Raw genomic sequence first — 23,203 nt, 5'->3', positions numbered from 1 at the left:
CAAAGTGCAATACAGAACTTAACAGCTTGCCCTTTTAAGTGAGTGTGCTTGTGTGTGGATGCAGGTGATGTCTGTCTCATACATTTAGAGATATTCTGTATTTACTTGAGTGTGAAGTGCAGAATTAACAACACATCTGACCCAGTGGAGCTGATAGGAGCTCCTCGTCTTAGAGCTGAATGTGGCTCTCTGATGCTCCTTGTACTTGCAGAGAGGATGTCTTTAGAATTATTATAATTCAGTGTCAGACCCTCTCAATAAATGGTGCATAATGCAGACTGACAGTTCAAATCTGGAATCGCACGGGTACAAGTGATTCAAGTTTAGCAGGGCTTAGTCCAGGTTTAATACTAAGCTTACTTCGCCCCCTACCGACGATAAAGGGTGGTGAAATCACCGTGCGTTACCACCGCCGCACCGGCAGGTGGCGCTGGAGGCCTGCGTCGATCTGCGCAGTTCCCCCCTCTGTGCTACGGTGCTTCCGCAAAACCACAGAGATCTGAGAGAGCGATCAGCCGGTGCCAGATCAAAATACAAACAATGGGCAAGAAGCACAAAAAGCACAAGTCCGAAAAACACGGATATGAAGGTATGTCATTTGCACATAGTTCGAGCACTTATCCACTTCAACGATTTGCTGATTTGTTTTTAAATACACTGCTGGAAGCCCCAGCGGCGCTATTGTTAGCACGGCTATAAGCTAGCTGATCAGCTAGGCTAACGTTAGCTACAGGGCTAATATACCCGTTTTACTTACCTTATTTCTCTGCCAATACGCCACAATTCGGTATGTATACAAGACAGGCAATGCACATTTACAATACAGTGTTAGCAGGAGTTGCAACTTCACTACAACGCCTTTGCTAGGTGAGCTAGCTGTTAGCTGACTATTGTTTCTAGCATCTCTCAGCTGTCACGGCTCCCTCAGCTATCAACAGTTGCCTATGGTTTGCTCGATAATGCTGTTTGTTGGCTTCATGTCCGCAGAGTACGGAGAGAGACCGCTGAAGCTGGTGTTGAAGGTGTCTGGAAACGAAGTGACAACGGGAAGCTCGAGTCTGGATACTTTTTATGACGAGCAGCCGACGGACCACGACAAACCCAAAGAGAAGAAGAAGAAAAAGAAGAAGGATAAAGAGAGGAGTTTAGGGTCTCCAGAGGACGACAGAGGAAAGAAAAAGGTAACGTGACTAAAGAACATACCCACTTTCCTCTTTAAGGGAGAACTTAGTTTACACGAATCGTCCTCGTGTTACATTCCTTGTTTGTTTCTGTAATGCCAGATAACAAAGAAGAAGAAAGGACAGGAAGCGGAAGATGATGAACGGAGCAGAACTCCGATACGTTCAGAGCTGGATAAACTGGAAGGTAGTCTCTAATGTCTCATATTCCGCAGTTTATGCACCCACCTAATTATGCAAAACCTTCCTTGATGCTTTATTATTTTTCTCGTAGAAAAGGAACAAACTCCTCTGCAGGAAGCTTTGAACCAGCTCATCAGGCAGCTCCAAAGGTGCAGCATTGGTCATTTATTGATATGAGATAATTGTGTATCTGCTTGTTTATTTATGAGCTCTTGCACATTCAGCAGCAAGTCTCCTCAGTGCGTGTGATTACAGTAAAGTTAGTGTATGCTTGGTAAATATACACTGTACATGTGTGTGTGTTCTCTACAGGAAAGATCCCAGGGCATTCTTCTCATTCCCGGTGACAGACCTCATTGCACCTGGCTACTCTATGATCATCAGACGGCCTATGGACTTCAGTACAATGAAGGACAAAGTAAAGAAGGATCACTATCAGTCGTTGGATGAACTCAAGGTATGCATCTGATTTACACACAGGAGTGTTGTTGCTTGCTAAGTAGACACCCACAGCAAGATAAACATTCCATATCAACTTTATAGCAGGATATTACACTCTTCAATGCATTTTGATTCACAAGAGCCGTTTTTTTTGACATGTGTTTGTGTGTTGATGCAGGGGGATCTCAGGGTTATGTGTGAAAACGCCATGATTTACAACAAACCGGAGACAATTTACCATAAAGCAGCGAGAAAACTGTTACACTCTGGACTAAAGATCTTGAACCAGGTATGAAACTGAGGATTCAGAAAAATAAATCTCTTTAAGGGATCATACCAACTGCTAACGATTGTCCTGTTGTTCAGTTTATTGTGTTAAGAACATTCACTACTTTTTTAAAACCCAGATGGTATTTACTGCTCCACATGTGTAAATATTTCCATTTTATACACAAGAAGCTTTCTTTACTAGTTGCAGCAGTTTTGTTTTTTGACTTTAACTTCCTACGGAGCACTGGAACAAAGTGACTGACTTTGCTATAAAGCAACAGATGGGGGCAGCAGAATGCCTCTAATTGTAGCAGCAGCAGCAGTACCAGTATCAACAGGTTTATCCAGCAATTTCTTTTCTCTGCTCCTTCCTGATCCTAAGTGAGAAAAATACCAACTTTGAATCCAATAGGAAAGACTGGAGAGCCTGAAGCAGAGCATAGACTTCATGTCTGGCCTCGACCCTTCTGCCAAACTGCCGGGAAAGACTGAGGAGCAAGGGGGCGCCAGCCTGGACCAGAACAGAGAAGGACCCTCGACCACAGGCGCCAGCGAGAGATCCCTGACACCCAGCACACCCAGGTCCTTTAACCGGCTGACTTTAAGTTCATGTTTTTTTTAAAGTCACAGTCATATGTCACTTCAGCTTAGCTGATCCTAAGCTAGGAGTGCCCAGAAGAAGGAAGTGAAATGATAACCATGACTATTGGTTCACTGCTTGAATCCCTTGAAGCTCAATATTTTACACTCTTCTAAGAGTGTCTCTCGTGGCCAAAGATCCAACTACAATTCCCAGCTTGCCTTGCAAAAATCTGATTTTTAAAACTGAAATAAGTGCTGAACATAAGGTACAATAGGATTATCCTTTATTAGTCCCACAGCGGGGAGATTTGTAGTATTACAGCAGCAAAGTGGACAGTGCAACAACAAGATACATTAGTAAACATGTCAACACAGGTAAGGTTGAGGTAACTGATCAACCAGGACTAAAAATGACGCCGATGGAACCAGTTTTCCACACGCTGTTGGTTTGTGTGAGCTTATTTTCCTGTGACACTGAATCAGTTTTCCACTGCTGGAGGCTGAGAATGTGAAGAATGCCTCGCAGCGTGCTGGGTCTTGTTCTCATTCAAGGCCAAACACCATTTAAATCGGTGTTGTTGCCCGGTGTTGTAACAGAACCTTTTGAATTTAAGTCATGTGACGGTGACGACTCACTCAAGAGGAACAGCCAAAATATCTTGATGGCGTTTATTGACGTCAACAGAGCGCTTCCAGTCAGATAATCTGAGGACTGATAGCAGGATGTAGGCGTTTAATGAACTGACGTGAACAGGTTTTCTCCTTGCAGTATTTTGCTGCAGTGTGCATGTTTTTTTTTTTATTCTTGCCACAGTAAAAAGCCTTTTCATTCAGGACCAACGTGTCTCATCTGTCTCGTCTTTGTGTTTCATTTGCAGACAGGAAAAGGACTCCAAGGACGAGGCGGCAAAAGTAGAGAAAGAGCTTCAGGAAATCCGCAAGGTCATCGAGGAATCTGGAGGAAAGCTGTCCAACAGAGTGCTGCAGTGTGATGTGAGGAAGCAGGGTTAAACTCTGGATTTATTACCTCTCCAATTCACATAACCACCATTAAAGATTATCATAAATCCTGCTCTTTCAAAATAACGTAATGAAAAGAAAAGTAGGTAATATTAAAGTCCTCTGTTAAGACCCATACTTTTTTATTAGCTCAATATAGAATTTTTTTTTTTGTAATGTTCTTGGTCGATCAGTGACGGTAAATGGTGTTTGCTGCCATTGAACGCTTTCATTTATTTGTTGTGTAGTTGGAGTTTGCGAGGCGAAAGTCTGACGGCTCCACCACTATGGCAATCCTCAACTCAGCAGATCCATCAGCAGGAGGTAGGTCCACCTTGAATCACAATAGAGCTCAAACAAATTCCTAATAAAATGTTTTTTTTCATGCAAAAATGTCCAAAGGTTCAGTGGACACACTTCTATTGAAAGCTGTGTATCTTTGGATTTTTAAAGTGCTGCTTGGACAAAAAAAAAAAAAAAGCAATTTGTAGACGTCACCTTGGACTCAATTTTCAGACGATTAGTTGAAAAAGAAAATTTGCTAAATTTACAGATGGGTCCTAAATAAATGAAGAAACTGAGGTAAAGAGACGACTCGTGACGGTTGGTAAAATGTCGGCGTTTCCTGTTGCAGATGCTGGTTACTGTCCTGTGAAACTGGGCATGATGTCCAACCGGCTGCAGAGCGGCGTGAACAGCCTGCAGGGCTTCAGGGAGGATAAGAGGAACAGGATCACTCCAGGTAATGTGTGGCTCCGGCGTAATCTTTCTGCACATCGCTAATATCACCTAGAATCAGGCCGAGAAGATAATGAGCCGTCTGTGTGCAACCCTTTCCCTAGTGTCCTACGTCAACTACGGGCCGTTCACCTCCTACGCACCCACCTACGACTCCAGCTTCGCCAACATCGGCAAGGAGGATTCTGACCTCGTCTTCTCTCTCTACGGAGAGGAGTCGGAGCCTCTGGGCTCAGACAGGTATGCTCAGCACGACCACGGACGCACTCCAGCTCTGTGGCATTCACACAGAGCGTCACTTGAGGCATTCCATGCTGATTGCTTTCCAGATGTTTCTCTTTTTCACTCTGGAGGGAGAACTTCAGCTCTAACGCTTTGGTTTCATCTTCCTTCTACGGTGTATTCGACGGTCTCTTGTCTTTCGGTGTGTGCAGGAGGAGTGTCAGCGGTGTCAATATCGACATCTCATTGTTCTTTGTCAAGAAAGTGATTCAGATTTGTAACCCTGCTTCTGCTTCAAAAACAACAGCTGTAAATGTTTTTCTCTGTGTGTTTTGGCAGCTTGACAAAGTTCCTCGCCAAATCAGACGAGTATGTGTACAAACTGGCGGACAATGTTCTGGACGCAATGACGAACGGAGAACATTCAAAAACCCTGAAGGAATCCGTGCCGGTAAGCACCTATTGTGACCGCTTCAACTGATCCACGTTGACGTTCTTTATAAACAGCACAGGATAGAAATCTAAGAGTATCCATTGGCTGAATGAGTTGTCTGTTTTTCGCCTGTCCGGCAGGTGGAAGAGGAAACAAACGCACAAAAGGACGCGGAGGACATGGAGGTGAGAGTTGACACCCAGATAGAAAAACCTTTCCTGAGTGATAAGCAGTCAGTAAATGGAAATAAACATAATGTTCATAATGATAAACATCAGCGTGTGCTATGTAACGCAAAACCGAAGCCGTCCGCCCTCACCAGTGTTGGATGCTGTGTTTGGAAAAGGAGCTCCCGCTGCGGGGTCGTTCTGCGTACCGCACGTGTTCTCGCATTACGCCTCATGCGTGGGTACTTCATTTCATTTTGTCGTTTAAAGATGGCCTCTGCAGACTGTTGCTACGTCAACCAGCTGTGTCAACATAGCGGGGGCCAGCCATTTAGCTGCGATCCATCCACGCATGGAAAGAACATTTCCCCTTCCAAACACAGCGGTGCTACTCGCGCAGGGCCCGCTGTCAAAGAATTTTGGAGAGGCCCGTGTTTTCTTACAGTGCCCGCTGGCTGCGCGGCTGAATCGCTCCTCAGAGCAGCGGAGGAAACCAAAAGCACGGGCCCCTCCGTCAGGCACACAGCAACCCTCTGTCCTGGCTGTTTGCTGTTCTTGGCCGCTCTCCAGCTCGCTCTCATCCCCCTTTCCCCGGGTTCTTGCAGCTTTTCATTTGGTTTGATTTTAGTGGAGCGAAGAAGCAGCATGACTAAAGAGGCTTCAAAAGGTCTGGATGTTCCCTTGAAGCGTCAGCTGTCTAGTGTGGAATTCATTTTTCTAACCTGACTAAACATGTCGTGTCCCCCCCCCCCCTCCCCCCTCCCCCTCCCCTCCCTGTCTCTCGTCTCTCGTAGGTAGTTAAACCCGAAGCATCCAACTGCAACAGGCTGGACTTCCTGCGCTGTGCTGCAGGCCTGCAGATGGCTGAGGAGCTCTCTGGGGGTAAAACTTCTGTCCGACTTAGTCTGCAGCTAACACTCACTTTCATTATAGTTCAGTCTTTTCTTTTAATGTCAGCGTATTGAAAGTCTTTCTCCAGCGTCAGAATATTAGTTTGAAAAAAAAAAAAAAAGAAGTATGATGGAGGACAAGGTGAAAACATCAAATTCATAGTTCAAAACCCAAAAATATTCACTTTACAATATGAAATAGGAAGAATCTGTATATCCTCACATTTGAGAAGCTGCAATTAGAGATTGTTTGTCATTTTTGCTTGATTAGTGACCTATATGATGAGTCTTTTTTCTAAATTGTTCATTGGTTTTCTGTTGATCTATTATATAAATATGCATTTGTCTCAGCTCTATTTACAATGCATATCACATTGTGATTTTGCTTAAATAGGAGTATAAACCTGCCACAGACGTGATATTACATATGCACACAACAAATGGCTCGTAGCTTTTTGAGTTCAGAATCAGACAGAAAACCAAAGAAGCCATTTCTTTTTTTGTCATTTTGATAATGAACTGAAATAACTCCCCGCTCTCATGGAGGATCACAGATGTGATGTGTGCCCAACCCAGAGATCAGGATACAGATTTCTGAACCTGGGCAGCCCTGACTGCTTTGTGTGTGGTTCAAAGGAATATGTGAACAAAGAGATTCATAATCACACTGTAAATGCTTTAGCCATTAAGGTCATAAAATAAAAAAAACAGCCTTCATCTGAAGCAGTTTGATGAGCCATTCAGCATTGCATTATGTATCCTCTCAGATCTTTGTAACGGCCCATCAAAGTTTATCCTCTCTCAGCACTGCACACGTTAATGTAGAACACAGAGGGCCGTACCGGGACTGAGAGAGAATGGATGTATTGTGTTCAATACGTGCAGCCAAGGACCTGAGGAGCTACCGCAAGGTAACCGGAGGAACCCAGAGGGAGTACTAACAGTATGTGTGTTGCCTCCCCCCCCCCCCAATATTTCACCGGTCTGTCACAGAGGCCCTGCACTTCCAGCAGAAATTGGACGAGACTACAAAGCTCCTGCGTGACTTGCAGGAAGCACAGAAGGAGCGTCTGAGCACCAAGCAGCCACCGAACATGATTTGCTTGATGGCACCAACTGCCAAGGAGCTGGAGCTGGGTAAGAGCCTTTGTTTCCTCCACTCAAACCATCGCCGCCATCGGTAGACCAACAATCCATTTAACCTCTTAACCAGCCACCACTGAGGCGGTTTGTCCATTAGCTTCAGACAACGATACGATTCAAATCACCAACAATGACCTCATTCCCAGGGTTGTATTCGTCAAAGAGGCACAAATTGTTTTCTTAATTTTGGTGTTGGTGTGCGCTAAAGATTTGTCACTGTTCCTCAAAATATAATAGCAATGTATACTTTTTTTCTTTTGCTTGAATTAAATAAAGAGATATAACTTTAGCTCTAGAGGCGCTGGTAGAGAGATCTTGTTAGCTTTGGACAGAGTCAGGCTAACCTTCCCCCTGGTTTTTAGTTATTATGCTAAGCTATGCTAACCGGCTGCTGGTGGTAAGATTCATATTTACCGTACAGACATAAAGAATGGTATCAATCTTTCTCATAATACTCTCAGCAAAAAAGCATAACAAACATAACACAGAACTTCCTGTGCAAAATGTTGTGGCTAAAGGTCGGCTGGATGGCAAAAATCTGTGAAATCAAGACTTAAACCGACTGACTCCTATTGGCCCCAAATATCTCGTCTTCCAATGCAAATAAACTCGCATGTCATTTGTTTCCTTCTGACTCTTCCTTTGTCTGCAGCTGAGAAGGTGACCGGGAACTTAGCCGAGTTGACTGGTCAAGTGGCCCCATGTGACGTCAGCAGTGTCTATGGCATCAGGAAGGCCATGGGCATCGCTGCTCCTCCAGAACCACCCGGGCCCTTCATTGACCTCACTACAGGTAAACACCGTACTGGACGTACGTGGAGTATAAACCACCAGTCTGTGTGTTCAATAACATCAGTGGTGGAATGGAACTAAGTACAATTTGTTATTGTACTGTACAAATTTGATGTACTGCAGTTATGTGACATACATGCTTTTTGCAGGAGTTTTGCATACAACAAAATAAGATTTTCTTAAAAATGAAACCACCAAATACTATTTCTAAGTCCATTTCCTGTTCAATCTATCTTAGTGGACGTGACGACGTAACTTCTCACTAATACGATTTATACAAATCAATCAATCAATCGACTAATGTAGAAAATAATCAGCAGATGAATCCATAATGCAAATACTCACGAATTGCAGCCCTTTATACGAAAGTTTAAAAGTAGCTTCACCTCAACCAGCTACATGAATGCACAAGTAATAATGATCTAATGATACAATATGTAATAATGGTCACAGGGGGCCATACTTATACTTGCACATGTTCACGTAACATTTTCAATGACTTTTACTTATAACAGTATTTTCTACAGTGTGACTTTAGTACTTTTACTTCAATAAAAGATCTGACTACTTCCTCTGACTAACATTTATATGTCGGCTATATGGAAGTAAAGTCTGAACTTACCATCTAATGAACTTTTCAATGTTTTCAGTTCAGGAGGCGGCGGAACCAATGGAGTCCTTGTCCGGTGGTCCAGTTCCAGCCATCACTGTATGATGAAATTCCAAACCACCTTCACTGTTTGATAAGTTAAGTTTTGTATGAAAGGTGCTTCTTGTGTGACATTTGTATGCATTTCAGTCATTAAACCTCGTTTTTTATATATAAACCTCGACTCTTGTGAATTATTGTATGACAAACTGCAGACATAGGAAAACATTTATTACATTCTGTAGCTGTACAAAATTCAATGTCACATTTGTTCACATAAAGGCCAATACATTATTATTATTATAATTATCTAACCACAATTACAGACAAAGTGATGGTCTCAAAAGATAAGGCCACAAGACGAATCAAGTTTCAGAGACACACAGCGCTGACATCTGTTCATCTGAGCTGGAGCAGGAATCCATTCACAGCAGGCAGATTGTTGGATCACGCAGACTTAAGGACACCAAGGAGAGCGTCGCAGGCTTCCCTCATTGCAGCATTAATGCAGACAAGCAGAATATACACGACGTACATACAGCACATGGATTTGTGCATTACCTTTTGAAATGCAGCAACTATCTTGTAATATATGTAAAATGAACCAGTTTGTTACTAACCACACGGCCAGAACCTAAAAGATCAAATGTGTAGATACAGTAACTAGGATTTGCAGCTTGGCCAGAGAGTGAAACTTAGTACTTCTATTGATGTAAAATATTTCCCAAAGAAAGAAGCAAGAAAAGAGTTTTTCTATGTATTTATCTTCTGCACAGCCTGTTTCTGTTATTGAAACGGCTCCGTCTATCCGCCTCACATATGTCATGCTCATTACACAGTAACAGAGCAGAGTGACCATCCGGTCTCGCAAACTGGAAAACCAGATGGGTTTCAAATTATGATCCAAACAGAATCCATTGTTTTGTTTTTAAAGGACCAGAGAGGTCTTCAAAAAAAAAAAAAAATACACAACTGTATTTGGCATTAGTACAATACACTTTTTTTTCTTTTTTCTATCGCAAACAACATCTAAGTTAAAGACAAAAAGTACAAAAAGTGACTGATCACTAGACGTATAGGTATGTAGAAAAACTACTGATCATCTCTCCACCATGACTGCCACATCCTGAGCCGTTCAACAGGTCCGGAGTAGAAAGTGTTGATTGAGTGTCACATCCAACAAACACAGCAAAGTCCTCAGTATTTTCATTCATTAACATCACAGGAAACAGCTGTATCACAGTCTGTTCTGTCTCAACACTCGTGGAGTCTATAAACTCTTGGCTTGAGTCTGTCTCCAGTTGAGGCGGCTGTGGCGGCCTGGCCTCAGCTCAGACCCATACCTTGCTGCTTGCTCATGTCGGTGCACAAAAAGAAGGTTTTCAGCTCCCCTTTGCCCTTGACGTTGATGAGACCCCGACACTCGCACGAGTAGCCCAGCTTATGCAGCACATCGGACGTTTCCACTGTCACCTGGAAGTAGACGAAGAAATCACAACTGCAGCTTTGAAAACTAACCAAAGTCATTTTTGAACGGCAGGTTTATTACATTTATTGTGTCTCAATCACATCTGGAGACACAAAATGAAATCACACAGTCCCAAAATCCACAGAGGGAACTTGCTTGCAGCAAACTAACACCTGACTTCTCTTACTGACAACATGTATTAATTTACGGCTGCATTATATTGTAGCTACGGTTGGGATCCTGAAGAAGGTCTCTCACACACCTCTGTCCCAGTGAGGAGCAAAACTTTCATGCTTAGTGACGCACACATGACAGCATCCACTACTCAGCCTAACGTTTGATAGCAGAATGATTCAGTTTCTGTTGGCATCGGAGGGCAGTTAGAGCAAATGCTCCACCAGTCGGTGTTTGCTTTCGGCAGCTTGGATTCTGCAGGGTCTCCGTCGGTCACACACTCCCCGCGGCAGCTGCAGCCTCCAGTGACCACTCTCCGGCTGAATATACGATAAACACTGTAAAATGTACAATGTAAAAAATCCTCTTCCTTTACATCCTCTGCACTTGTATTTTGGGAGGCCGTTTTTTCGCTGTTGGAAACGTGACACAAGCGACGAGAACACGGACGTTTTAGTGCGGCATTGTACCCCAAAGCTACCAAACTGATTAGTTCTTCCTAACTCACGACGATGTCAATGTCTCTGGAACATCGACAAGAACATCAAACAATATCCCTAACCATATCCCTAATTCAGGTAGAATGTTTTTTGTATTGAATTTTCCTAATAAAAATTCATCTCATGAGATGTTCAATCGACCAGAGTCTGAAATTGAATCTTTCTGAATCCAGAAAGAGTTTCTTGTGTTCAGATCTGCAATGCAAAGCTACGGAGCACTATGTGAGAACTGACGCGTGAACATGTCACCTTCCAGAACACCAGATATGAAATATCGCTGTTTGCCTCTGTTGGACTGTGCTGAATGTACCTGGATCTTTCCCAGCTCCCCGGTGCTCTCCATTCTGCTGGCCACGTTCACCGTGTTGCCCCAGATGTCATACTGAGGTTTCCTCGCCCCGATCACTCCGGCTATCACTGGGCCATGATTAATGCCTGTGAAAAAAACGGGTTTAAGTCTGACACGTTGAATAATGTTATTGTGCAGAATTTACAGAGAAAATAAGATTCACGAGGAAAAACATGTGTCATCCATCTACAGATCTCAGGCTGCACACTGGCTAGTTAGGAGAGTTGAGAGAGGAGGAAAGCATCAATATTTGTATTAATTAATACACAAAACATATCTGTGCCTGATATGCGGTATTACTTAAAAAAATTATTTCAGAAATCTAATTGAGTGGAAAACACTGTTATAGTTTGCAGCATAGAAATTACAAAAGTATGATATCACCGGTCAGAGAAGAAGTCTGTGCCAAACACTTTTTAATAAACAAAAGTGGATTTTGTTTCAAAGTCACACGGTGTTTAGACTCTGCCGCTGATAAGAAGGTTGTTACACATTTCAGTGTTTATGCCTTATGAATGTTTTTATCTCCCAAGAAATGTAAATGTTTGAAATTAAACTTGTATCCTGTCTGCTGAGAATCAACTGTCTGGGAATAACTGTGTCAGGACTGCAGACACAGACAGAGGTTTAAGTTTCTCACACACTCAACTGGGTTCTGTCTCCATTTAACGGCTTCACTTTATATATTATTTGATGTACTTAACTTAAACATAGTTATTTATGAGTGGAAAATAAGCTCCTAAATCCTCAACATTACAAAGCAGATGCTACATATTTCTGTCAAAGGTTAGAGAGGTTTAACTTCACAACCTAATAGATGCCAATCATGCACATTGTAACCAAGGTAACCTGTTGGGTTGTCAGCCCTAACAGAGCTGGGTACAATGCAGTGCAGTATTCAGTCAATGAAAGGTTTGTGCTGAAGCCGACACTCACCCACACGAAGCCTGAAGCTATTGAAGGAATGTCTGTTGATGCCGTCCAACTTCCCAATCAGAGCGATGGCAAACTCCACCACGATCCCTATCTGGGCCTGCTGCCTCTCTCTGTCCTGAAAGAACATATTTACCAACCTCAATATGACTGCTTCAAGCTTTATGTTTTTTTAATATGAGAGGTCGGTGACTTGTTGAGAAACGGTCAACAAGTCCGATCTGACCAGGGTCTGACCCGGGTCTGACCCTGGTCTGAGGCAGTAGCTACTCCACCTGATTGTTCTCCTGACCGGGCGTCCCGCTAAGCCCTGCAGCAGCCATGTAAGTGCTGCCAATTGTCTTGATCTTCTCCACACCGCTGAACTTTGGTTTGGACAGCAGCTGTTGGGTTAGAGAAAAGCAAAAAAGATTGACTTCCTCATCCCTCCGTTCATCATTTACAGTATGTATTCCTGTCGGCATTTACACTGGAGGGACTTAGCTCATATTCCTAAGAGTGTTGATAATAATACTGTTCTGTTTTAAGCCCAGCTGTCCGCATGGTTAACAGTGGAAGTGCATAAACAGAGCTACCGATAACAAATTGGGGCTTTAAAGACGTCGTGTGATGTCATGTATTGCAAACAAGCACGTGGTAATGAATTGATGGATGAGGATGTTTTTCTGACCTCGTCAAAGTCAGCAATGATCTCGTTCAGGAGCCTCAGGCATTCCAGACCCTCCTTGTTGATGTCACACTCCGTGTAAAATTCTTTGAAATCCGGCACTGAGGCGAACATCACACAGACACAGTCGTAGGACTTGTAGTAGAGGTCCTGTTGGGGGGGGGGGACACACACACACACAAAAATACAAAAAGCACAGTTTATAGTTTTACCCAGGAGGAGACTGGGAATGTTAGGCTTTAATGAAAGCTTTTAGACAGACCTCCCTTAACTTCTACTAGTTCTGTTGATAATATAGGAACAACTCACAGTTTTGGGCTAAATTATTAGGATGATAGTGTTCAAAGAAACTGTTAATTAATGTTAAACTTATTAAAAATACATTCTTTCAAACTCACAGAAAATGTCTGTCTGGAGTTCCTTTTAATATTAAATGAAATGTGGTTTACTGGTCCCCCCCCCCTAACCTCGTTCTTCTTATTCTCCCCGACAAACAGCGCTGCTACGTGGGCCGGCAGCACGTTCTCCAGCAGCAGGCGGTTCAGGTTCTCCCTGGTCTCGATCTCGTCCTGCTCTGTGCGGTTCTTATACTTTAGCAGGAAGTCCTGGCGGAAGCAGGACTCGTTCTAGCCGACACAAACACGGCGAGTGAAAAAGAAGGAAAACCATAACAATCATTCATTGGAGTTTTTCCTGCATTTCTTGCAGCCTCTTGATTTATTTATTTCCAGAAAGTTTATTACTTGATTACACAATTGGTAGTTGTTGATAGTTGATTTATAAAAGATATAGATAAATTCATGACCAGCCATTAAAAATATTTTACTTCAATTATTTGAATGTGAATATGTACAAACTACATTTGCACATTTACATTTTGAATCTCTTAATATGTATTCAGTTTGTCAGTGAGGAATACAAATTGAGGACAGAGAGGTGGGGGTTGACTTTACCTGTTGTGAGATGATGAGCATGGTGACCAGGAACAGGGTGATGTAAATGCAGCTCATCACCTGGGGGTGTTTCACTAGCCCTAAAAATTTCAGGATGGCGTGATCATCTCTGCTGTGGAACAAACAAGAACACTCATGGCTTGACATTGTTTCCATTTGCACATTTCATACATGATTATTCTGTGTGATCGTGATGCATCTTTATGGAACTATGACTTTGATTGCCAGCACTGATGGTACTGTGATGACGTTATGATTAACTGCTCTTAACTCTCACCTGCTGCAGTTCCAGCTTTCGAGCTGCTGAGCGAAGAGAAAGTTTCCGTAGGCCACGAAGAGTTCCCTCTTGGTGCTGAGGATGATGATGTAGTATGCAGTGGAGGCCAGGGTGAGGAAGAGCACTTTGAGCTCAAAGCTCACCCGGAGGAAGACTCCACATGCGATGAGCGATAGGATACAGCAGTACACGGAGTACTGAGGGAGAGAAAGCCAAGGGATGGAATTATATCACAGCCAAATAACAGTAGCAGTAAACCTGATAACAATGTATTCTAATGACATCTATTTTGCATTTGTAAGCTGTGTACAAACAATTAATGAAATGATTTATAACACACTATCATGTGATTGTAAGCATAGACATTTTTATCAATGTATTTGTCAATAACTATAACTCTTCTCTGGTACTCAATTGAACAAATGCCAAATACTATTTAATCCAGTCTGACATGACAAAAAAGGTATTAAAAATTGCAATTGCATTATTGCCTATTGTTAACAAATCCATTACTCACAGGCAGGTAGAAGAAAATGTCCTCTAATCCCTGGTCAAGGGAATCATTTGTGTGACGCAGGTAATCAATATCAGTGGGACATTGTGGCACATGTGTCTGGTCGAAGCACTGCAGAGAGATACAAAAAAAAGAGAAGATCTGACTGACAAGCGACTACTGGACGGCCCGCTTTGAAGTTTGGCATGGATGCTCTGAAGTGTGGCGCAGCTAGAAATAGCAGCGTCTGTAATGACCCACTCAACATGTGAGCGTAGTCTTACCAGGTTGAACACTGCCAAGATAATGATGACCGTAGTAGTGACGGTGGCCAGAGGGAGGCGCACACACGGCCGCTTTACCACCGCCTCGGACACAGCTGGCAGCCACTGGCACCTCGACAGCTTCTCTGGAAACAGGCGCTGCAGAGGAGAAAGAGAAGTGAGGAGATAAGACGGAGGTCAAGATGGAATCAAACAGGCATGGGGAGCATGTCATGCATCTCCAGACATCATGTGTGCATGAGTCACTGCTGGCTATTTCCAGTGAAGGAATCTGTCTGAGAGGAGAGAAAACACTCCGGCTTGTGAAGGACTGATTGTCAGGTGTCATCGGCCAGGTCAGAAGGTTAGCTATAGAAAGCTACAGTGAATGCACGGGATAGCTTCCATGACATCTTTCCATTCTCTCACCAACTAATTCTGGCTCGGTGACATGTACACCCATCCTTTTCACCCTTGCCTTCAATAACAAAACATTTGCCTATTGTAGTATGTTTGTTTTCCCCCTCTGAACCTCTTCTAGTTGGCTGCAAGTGATTTTGGATATCTTGATCACTTTTCTGTTCTTCTCTCACAACAGAAACACAAACTGGAAGTACGCCTTTGTGGTTGTATGTTTCCGCCAACCAGCCAGGTAGCAGTTTACATCCATGTCTGTCCAAAATGTCATCACTTCCTCATTTTATTGTGTTAGATGTTCGTGTGAAATTGTCATAATTTGCATATGAATTCTTTAGTTATGGCCCAAAACGGGTTTTTGTGTCTTTGACCTTTGACCACCATCATCTAAATCAGTTCAACCTCGGGTTCAAGTGGATGTTTGTGGATGTAATGAAATTCCCTCCAGGCATTCCTGAGATATCACTTTCATGAGAATGGGACGGACGTGAGGTCACAGTGATCTTGACCTTTGACCTCCATATTCAAATCAGTTCATCCTAAAATATTGGGTTCATGAGAATGGGTCGCACGGACAACCTAAAAAACACAATGCCTTTGGCCATGGCTGTTTGCAATGAATCATTTAAAATCATTAAAGATGACAAAAATATGGCCAAATACAACATTTGAATATTTCAGTGTTTCTCTTTCAACATGGAGGTCCGCTACTTCAAATTAAAAAGAGACGGTTGTACAAATCACACACCGCCTGACCCAGAATGGATGTATTTTGGGATTTAAAGTTCATTCCTTGATCTTGGAAACAGCAGTCCAAACAACAATGTTATTACGAGCACACGGTCAGTAGCTGTTTTTGGAGTTTGCCATCCCATCACAAAATTGTCTTTCTATTTTGTTTTTAATTTTCTTTTAAAATCCCCTTTGTACGTTGCTTGTTGGATAATACAGCCCAAATAATTGGGCAGGAAGCAGATGGTGAGTAAAAGTACATCCTTCCTGAGGGCTTGACACTTTTGTATTCATCTTGAGTGGCATTCACACAACACAAATGTAATAATCGCTAGAGAATTTCACGTTCAATTTTCCCTTCCAAGCACTCGGAAATCAAATTCTTGAAATACCAAATTAGAGCAAAACACTTGTGAGTCATACGCGTGTAATGTGGGTCAGGGCCTGCATTATACAATTTTGGGACTTAAACAAATACTTTTTTACACTGATGCTTGACCTGCGTCCAATGAGGGTTAAGAGCTTGCTATAAAAGAGTGATGACAGGTTAGCTGTGAGGCCCCCCCCCTTCCACAAACCGAAATGCTAACTGGGACAAACAGAGCAGAAACTTGAACTTCAATCACCTGAATATCTAAATGTTAAATGTCAACGCAAGACTTAACACACTGACCTGGAAGTGACCTGCGAAACAGATGGCCAGGGTCAGCAGCAGCACACAGACCAACACTCCAAACGACATCCCCAGCATCTGTCGACTGAGGGAGACGAAAACCAGTGTGGAAAAAAAAATAAAAAATCGATCTCCCGCTGCTCCTTTTCCCCTAGTAGTACAATCATCATCTACATCTCCTCTGTCACACTGCAGTATAACATCCTACTTGGATTTTTGATTAGAACGTAACAGAGGAAAATCTGCTCATACTCACTCCTTTGTGACAAACATCTGAACCGAAAAGATGCAGAGGAAGATGAAGGTGGCACAGCCAACATAGTGTTTGAACATGGGCAGGTCCAGGGCTCGGTACTCAGAGGAGGAAAAACAGAAGACACCTAAACCTCTTGTTCAGCAGCAGAATGCTTGAATGGAAATGATGAAAATGTGGAATCGTGAATGCTTTTGAGGATCTATTTGCAGATTTGTGTTAAACTAACCTGTTTTTCCAGATCCTTCTTTGGAAACCACAGAGCTAAACTGCCGCTCTCTTCAGACTTAGACCACTGCCTGAGAGAGAGGAAGGAGGAAAGAGAGCTTTAGGTGGGGGTGTATGGGCATAATAAATGGTGAAATTATGAAAGTATTATCTTGACGGCAATATTTGTAATCATAATGTTTACAAAAGTATTTGCAAAGATATGTTACTACAAATTACAAAGTATTTAGGCATAGCGCTGCTCTGAGCTAAATGCTCATAATGACAATGCTAACATAATGATGTTAAGCAGGCGAAATGTTTACCATGCTCTCCATCTTACTTTAGTGTGTCATCACACCAACATTTCATAATTAACACTTAACAGAAAATACAGCTAAGACTGATGGGAATGTCATTAGTTTAGCAGGTATGTGGACATAAACCAAAATACTGGACAATTTTTTAATTTTGACCTGGATCACAAAGTTATTACAATTCATCCTGAGTGGGGCATGAACATTTGTACCAAATTTAATAACAGTCCATCTAATAGCTCTCGAGACATTTCTCTCAAAAAACTAAATGTCAACCTCAAGCGCTGGAGGAAAAGTCATGGAATCACCGACATCTGTAGGATTCATCATCTGGGATCTATAAATGTGCTAAATTTCCTGTTAATCTATTTCATAGTGGTTGAAATATTTCAGTCTACACCAAAACGGTGGGAAAAAAACGACAAACCAACACTGCCATCCCTTGAGCCACGAAGTTTCACTTTACAGCATTCGCTTAAACTTGAGAGCTTCGAGCCACATTTTCTCGGCTAGAGAAATTGGCATGCCTAAATATCATTATTAATGTCCGGTGATTTCCATTCGATCAAAAACCTGCTTTTTCATCAAAGTGCAACCTGCTGGAACATTTCAACCCGAAGATAAGACTGTAGCAGAGCTTTTCCTCTGCTGTGTGATTCAGTGCCTATTTAAACTTGTCATATATTTCAAGCAATTTGGGTTACATTATTATATCAAATGTACTACATACATAAAATGTGATTTGATGCGTTGTAAAAATAGGCTTACTTGCTGCTGAGCTCATCTATGGTGGTAGTCATCTCGTTGTGCAGCTCTTCATCAAACTTACTCTTCTGGGATTTGTTCCTGCACCGGAAATGGCAGAGACAATTAGGAAGAGGCAGACGGACAGACACTGAAACACGCACGCCGACTGGAACAGATGCTGGGAAACCAGATCAGGTCATGCAGGTTACTCAGGTCCAGTTTAGCTCTGCTTGGAGGCAATGACGCGGTTAATGCCATTCTGAGCATTAGTGAGAAAAGAGAAATATGGGTTGTGCCTGTGAAAGAGTTATGTAGAGGGAGTGTGCCGGATGCAGAATGCTGTGTGTTAGACAATCTCTGTGGGATTCAGCTGGAGTGTGTCTGCCGTGCTTCTGCTTGGAAACCCCTGAATCCATCAGGAAGGAAACACTCACACAGATACACACAAGCCCCCAGCCAGTGATCAGTGTTAATAGGAGCATGTCAGTCCACTAACAGAGGTTACAGGGTTTCTCGTGGCTTATTGAGATCAAATGTTGCCCCGACGTAGCAGAGAGAAAAGAACAGCATGGCACCACTCCTCAAGTTAGTGTTAGGACACCAAGGCTCTCCACCAAGGCAGTAGTTCTCACGCTGCAGGACAGGACACACACATACTTATTGGGATGTGGGGCTCAACGAATGATTTAAAAAGGTTGGTGCAAATTATTTTTGTTATTTTGGAATTTGTGGTGTTATTTATGTATTAATTGTTGTAATAATTATTCTTATTATTTTTGCCTCTACTCCACTTCCCCCCAAAAAATTAAACAATTAAACAATATTTTAATTTATTTTGAGAAACTGCATGAAGCATACTGATTGCTGGGTACTAATTTGTAATTTAAAACAATGGTAGAAACTTATATTTATTTACAGTATGTGAAAGCACACTGTCTAATATTTACATTTTAAAGAAGTGGCTCTGAGCGTGCATCCATGTGTTGTTGTTTTTGAGGGTCACAAGCCAAAAGGTTGAGAACTACTGCACTGAGGGAACGAGGACCTTGCAGGCCACGAAGGGCCCCACTCACTTATAGCTGCTGAACGGAGGGGTAGGCAAGGAGAACGGTTCTTCTAGAGACTCATCAAAGCTGTCAGGGTCCAACAGTAAAACACAAACACATATTCATCACAACAAAGAAGTGGGGAGCCCTAAAAAAAAAAAAAAAAAACACACAGGGCCACTGATCAAATAAATCATAAAATCTATCCATAACTACTAGATATCCGCTCACACCTGTTACTTTTAACCTCAGAAAATATTTCATGTCATCAAGCTTGAGGGGGTGCACCTCATCTCACTTCAGTTCACTAGCGGCCGCCTGTGCTACTGGAGAGTGAATACATGAATGAAATCAACACATTTCCGGAATCTCCGTTCTCACAGGGTGGAATGCTTCTGCTTTCAGGCACTCATCTTCTCTAATCACATTACTCCAGCCCACACTGTTTGTGTAGGTGAGTCCTGCCAAATAATCAGTAGCTACACTTTAAAATATTTTTCCAAATGCTTACTGCCTGTGCCAGACGGGCAAAGAGATTCAACCATTGTGAGCTACAACCATAATCATTTTGTCTATGCATTATTCGAAGCTAATGGGAAGGGCTCGTTAAAGAGCTCAGCACTCCCACCGCTCTGCAGGAATCACTGCCAAAGTTATAGGGAAATGTTTTATTTGCAGTATAAAACTAACTCCTCTAGCACTCTTTGGGAACATATTGTGAAATGATGTTTGATTTTAAGAGTAATTTCACTCCCACTGGGATGTTCATGAATTTGAACTACTTAATAATGGATCAATGATTATTCATAGTCTGTCTGAGGGGGAAGGCAGCACACCTCATATCTCATAAATACAAAAACACAAAACATCCTGCCTGCTCACTGTACATCCCTTTAGATTAGACAATCAACTGGATCTGAAACGCTTACATTGTGGATCACACATTACATTACGTTACATTACGGTTATTTAGCAGACGCTTTTATCCAAAGCGACTTACAATTCAGTATCTATCTGCCGTAGACGCAGCTACGGGAGCAATTTTGAGGTTAAGTGTCTTGCTCAAGGACACACTGACATGAGACTAGCGGAGCAGGAGCCGGGGATCGAACCGCTGAACCCTCTGATTGAAAGGCGGCCCTGCTCTCCACTTAGCCACGGTCACCCCCATCAGGGGCGAAAGGAAAAAACTCACACATCACAACAATTTGTCTAACATGACTGTTTCCTCTGATTACCACCACAACAACACCATTATGCTGACCAGCTCGTGACATCAAACCATCAACATCTCTAATCTGTCATGAAATAAGCACTTCTGTATTACATGATATTGTTAATGAAATCATATGATGGAGCGATGACCAGTTCAGATTCCATGAACAGATGGGAAAGTCCTGGCAGGGAAAGTTGATGGGAAACACTTGCAGCTATTGAGCAACAGTGTTGTTACACGAGCCGACTTCCATTGTTAATGTGTGCGCGCACACAGTTTAATATATGCAGTTAAAAATAATAATAATAGTCACCTCTCAGTGATCTTGGAGCTGGGAGCTGGTCGTAGAGGGATGTCCTGGAAAAGACAGGGACAACATTCACTCAATAGGAACGCAGGATAATGTGAGTGTTGAAGACCAACCTCACTGAAACAATTTTTGATAAATACTTGTATTCATATATTTTTTTTCAAGTTCCTCATACTGGCCTAAAGCCTTTAACATCCTACAGCAAATAATGAACACAGCAAGACGATGCATAGGGTAAGTTGTCGCCTTAAAAACAACCAACAACAACCAGCTGCTTACCTTGCAGCGGGACTTGCCGTTGACAATAGCGTCTGGGGTGAAGCCCTCCCGACTCTGAAGGTGGGCAAAAGGTTTGACGGCCCCCCAAGATTCCAGGTAACGGGTCATACGCACGGACGCCCTCATCTTCAGACCATCGTTCACCCGAGGTTTAGGCGCGCTTCGGCTGTTGGATGATGGATCCTTAGACTTGATACACAAACACACGTCGTTTAGCTGAGGCAAGGAAATCAGGGTAAGTACGTTCCTAAATCATGAAAGTCATTAGGGAGCACTCTGGGATAGCACTACGGCTGTGCAGTCTTCTCGATGTGTTCATAGAAGGTTTTAAACTGGATCTGAATCAAGTTTTGGCAGAATTTCATCCAGTTCTGCAGGATTGCTTGGAGCTGATATATGGGTCACCTAAATTCGGTTGGAAGTGCACAATGCATGGAAGGGTTTTACGTCCTAGATCTGGTGAAGAGTGGGGAGAATTGTAGGCAGAGCAATGAAGAAAATGTTTTGCGCAAAAAAGATCAAAATAGCAATAAAACTAATGTTGTGCAGATAAAACTGTACTACTGTCCAGAACCCAACAATTCAGAAATCCAGGAAAAAAGACATTTGCTTGTATGTCTTATGGTTCATCTCGAGATAAACCGATAGCGACCAGTATGGTGGGGAAAACAAATTCAAAATGTACAAAACTATGATTGTTGTAAAATTATATGAGAGCAAACATATCAACCATGATTCATAGCACTTGGAATACAACATTACATGTTGACATGTAGGGTGCAACATCATGCACCCTACAATAATCAAGGAAGACAAAGACGAATAGAGAACCTACCCGAGGATCAATGACCAGGTAGGTTCGGCCGTTGAGCTCTTTTAGGTAGGGGTCCCTGAGGTGGCCATTGCCGTCTTCCACTTCATAAGCCTTGTTTAGGTGCTTCAGAGTCGCCTCTGTGATGTGAACACGTCTGACCGACGAACGAGCAGGAGAAAGATTGTAATACTTTGCATGGCATATTTCACACTTATTTCCAGTCGACGGCGCTTATTTACTGCAATGACACTATTGTGATTGCTCTCTTTAATGCATTTTATATGTATAAAAAACGTTGTGTCTGTTTCATTAATCATTTTCAAATGGAACATTTACAATATCTTGTTATGAAAAAAACAAACAATTATTGATTATATAAGGTTACACTAAAGCAAGTAACATGTACATTATTATCATGGTTTTATGCAATTAATCTTATCAGAGTTGCATTGTGTATCACCCCCCATGTGTATAAACAGTTATGAAACTCATGATGTAAAATGAATACAGCCTACCCTGGAAGGCCTCCTGACTCCATGTGATTGGCCAGCGTGACATCATGCGACCACACGTCAAACTGCCACTTGCGAAGGCCAATGACACCGCAGAGCACGTTGCCCGAGTGCACGCCCACTCTCATGTTGATATCCACTCCTGTGGCCTCCCGTACCTGCCTGGATGGTGTTTCATAGCAATACAAATGCTCAATTGTTGTTTCTGTATGCAGAACACAAGTGTCCTTCAAGGAAATCACAATAAAAATCTCCAGCCCTTTCCATGTATGTCTATGTGAAGCTATATTGTATGTCTCTGTGTGTCAATAGTCCTGTTGTCAACACCGGATTTAAAAACATCTTTCAACATTCACTCAAACTTTCCCTCTGAGGTAATACGCTCTTTATATGGCATGTCACTGTCAACTTGTGCAATTCTAGGCATTGCTGTACAAAAAGAAGATTGTGTTTCTCTAAACTCGAGACATAATCACTGAGAATGCCTCACCTTACAGTCCATTACATGTACACCACAATATTTTGTTCCACAAATAGCTTTTTAAGACACTTTATTAACATAATTTGTCTAAAAACTAAGTGTTTTTATCACATCTCTTTTAAGAGTGAAATCGAGAGACACAATATGTTTCCATCAGGGTTGAGGGTGATGGTTGGCACAAACTCACTTGATGGCTTCACACATGTCCAGGCCCATCTTGACGCAGTTCTTAGCATGTTTCGGCAGAGAGACAGGCAGCCCTGACACACAATAGTAGCAATCTCCAAGGATCTTGATTCTCATGCATTCGTTTTCCTATAAGGGATGACAATGAGAAGAAGAGAAACAGGGTTATTTGCCTGGTAAATATTCTAAAAAGCACATGGGAGTCAATCAATAAAACCACAGTTTTGTACTACTGACGTTTAAGTG

The 23,203-nt window shown here is 42.4% G+C and overlaps 2 protein-coding genes across 5 annotated transcripts in view; one reads left to right on the top strand and one right to left on the bottom strand.

Moving 5' to 3' along the window:
• The first annotated feature begins 479 nt into the window (after window positions 1–479).
• Window positions 480–8,868, top strand: brd7 (bromodomain containing 7). Of its 2 annotated transcripts, none has more exons than XM_068730174.1 (17): window positions 480–589; window positions 988–1,181; window positions 1,284–1,368; window positions 1,456–1,513; window positions 1,677–1,821; window positions 1,984–2,094; window positions 2,488–2,657; window positions 3,536–3,650; window positions 3,905–3,980; window positions 4,291–4,398; window positions 4,499–4,634; window positions 4,956–5,067; window positions 5,190–5,234; window positions 6,011–6,098; window positions 7,100–7,243; window positions 7,902–8,042; window positions 8,697–8,868. In XM_068730174.1, exons 1-17 carry the CDS (start codon window positions 541–543, stop codon window positions 8,783–8,785), a joined length of 1,866 nt encoding a protein of 621 aa, XP_068586275.1. In that variant the 5' UTR covers window positions 480–540; the 3' UTR covers window positions 8,786–8,868. The 2 variants fall into 2 exon arrangements, with proteins under 2 accessions (XP_068586275.1, XP_068586276.1); XM_068730175.1 differs by having other exon boundaries at window positions 8,692–8,868.
• Window positions 8,869–8,900: 32 nt separating this feature from the next.
• Window positions 8,901–23,203, bottom strand: part of adcy7 (adenylate cyclase 7) — a 50,636-nt gene continuing 36,333 nt past the window's right edge. The window contains exons 8-27 of one of the 3 annotated variants that reach the window (XM_068730171.1): window positions 22,959–23,086; window positions 22,294–22,452; window positions 21,800–21,932; window positions 20,965–21,153; window positions 20,689–20,732; window positions 19,187–19,246; window positions 18,135–18,212; window positions 17,072–17,141; window positions 16,846–16,943; window positions 16,590–16,674; window positions 14,789–14,926; window positions 14,529–14,636; window positions 14,012–14,208; window positions 13,735–13,846; window positions 13,249–13,407; window positions 12,785–12,931; window positions 12,390–12,497; window positions 12,118–12,232; window positions 11,143–11,267; window positions 8,901–10,163 (exon numbers count right to left, since the gene is read on the bottom strand). In XM_068730171.1, the coding sequence (XP_068586272.1) occupies window positions 10,017–10,163; window positions 11,143–11,267; window positions 12,118–12,232; window positions 12,390–12,497; window positions 12,785–12,931; window positions 13,249–13,407; window positions 13,735–13,846; window positions 14,012–14,208; window positions 14,529–14,636; window positions 14,789–14,926; window positions 16,590–16,674; window positions 16,846–16,943; window positions 17,072–17,141; window positions 18,135–18,212; window positions 19,187–19,246; window positions 20,689–20,732; window positions 20,965–21,153; window positions 21,800–21,932; window positions 22,294–22,452; window positions 22,959–23,086 (2,400 nt within the window). In that variant the 3' untranslated portion in view covers window positions 8,901–10,016. The remainder of the gene's footprint in view (window positions 10,164–11,142; window positions 11,268–12,117; window positions 12,233–12,389; window positions 12,498–12,784; window positions 12,932–13,248; window positions 13,408–13,734; window positions 13,847–14,011; window positions 14,209–14,528; window positions 14,637–14,788; window positions 14,927–16,589; window positions 16,675–16,845; window positions 16,944–17,071; window positions 17,142–18,134; window positions 18,213–19,186; window positions 19,247–20,688; window positions 20,733–20,964; window positions 21,154–21,799; window positions 21,933–22,293; window positions 22,453–22,958; window positions 23,087–23,203) is intronic. The other 2 variants (XM_068730172.1, XM_068730173.1) reach the window with 2 other exon arrangements.

The sequence above is a fragment of the Cebidichthys violaceus genome, unplaced genomic scaffold, assembly GCF_023349555.1.
Source record: "Cebidichthys violaceus isolate CVI_PGR_0920_01 unplaced genomic scaffold, fCebVio1.0.p SCAF_5, whole genome shotgun sequence".
In the NCBI taxonomy this organism is placed as follows: Eukaryota; Metazoa; Chordata; class Actinopteri; order Perciformes; family Stichaeidae; genus Cebidichthys; species Cebidichthys violaceus.
Note: the sequence above shows the minus strand (reverse complement) of the source record. Positions and strands in the feature narration are given on the sequence as shown.

What these genes read in the sequence shown, in the direction of transcription:
- brd7 (XM_068730174.1), top strand. Translation starts at nt 541, where the DNA reads ATGGGCAAGAAGCACAAAAAGCACAAGTCCGAAAAACACGGATATGAA. An exon ending in CTCATCAGGCAGCTCCAAAG is followed by an intron (nt 1,514 to 1,676) that starts GTGCAGCATTGG and finishes TGTTCTCTACAG; the next exon opens with GAAAGATCCCAGGGCATTCT. An exon ending in GACTAAAGATCTTGAACCAG is followed by an intron (nt 2,095 to 2,487) that starts GTATGAAACTGA and finishes TGAATCCAATAG; the next exon opens with GAAAGACTGGAGAGCCTGAA.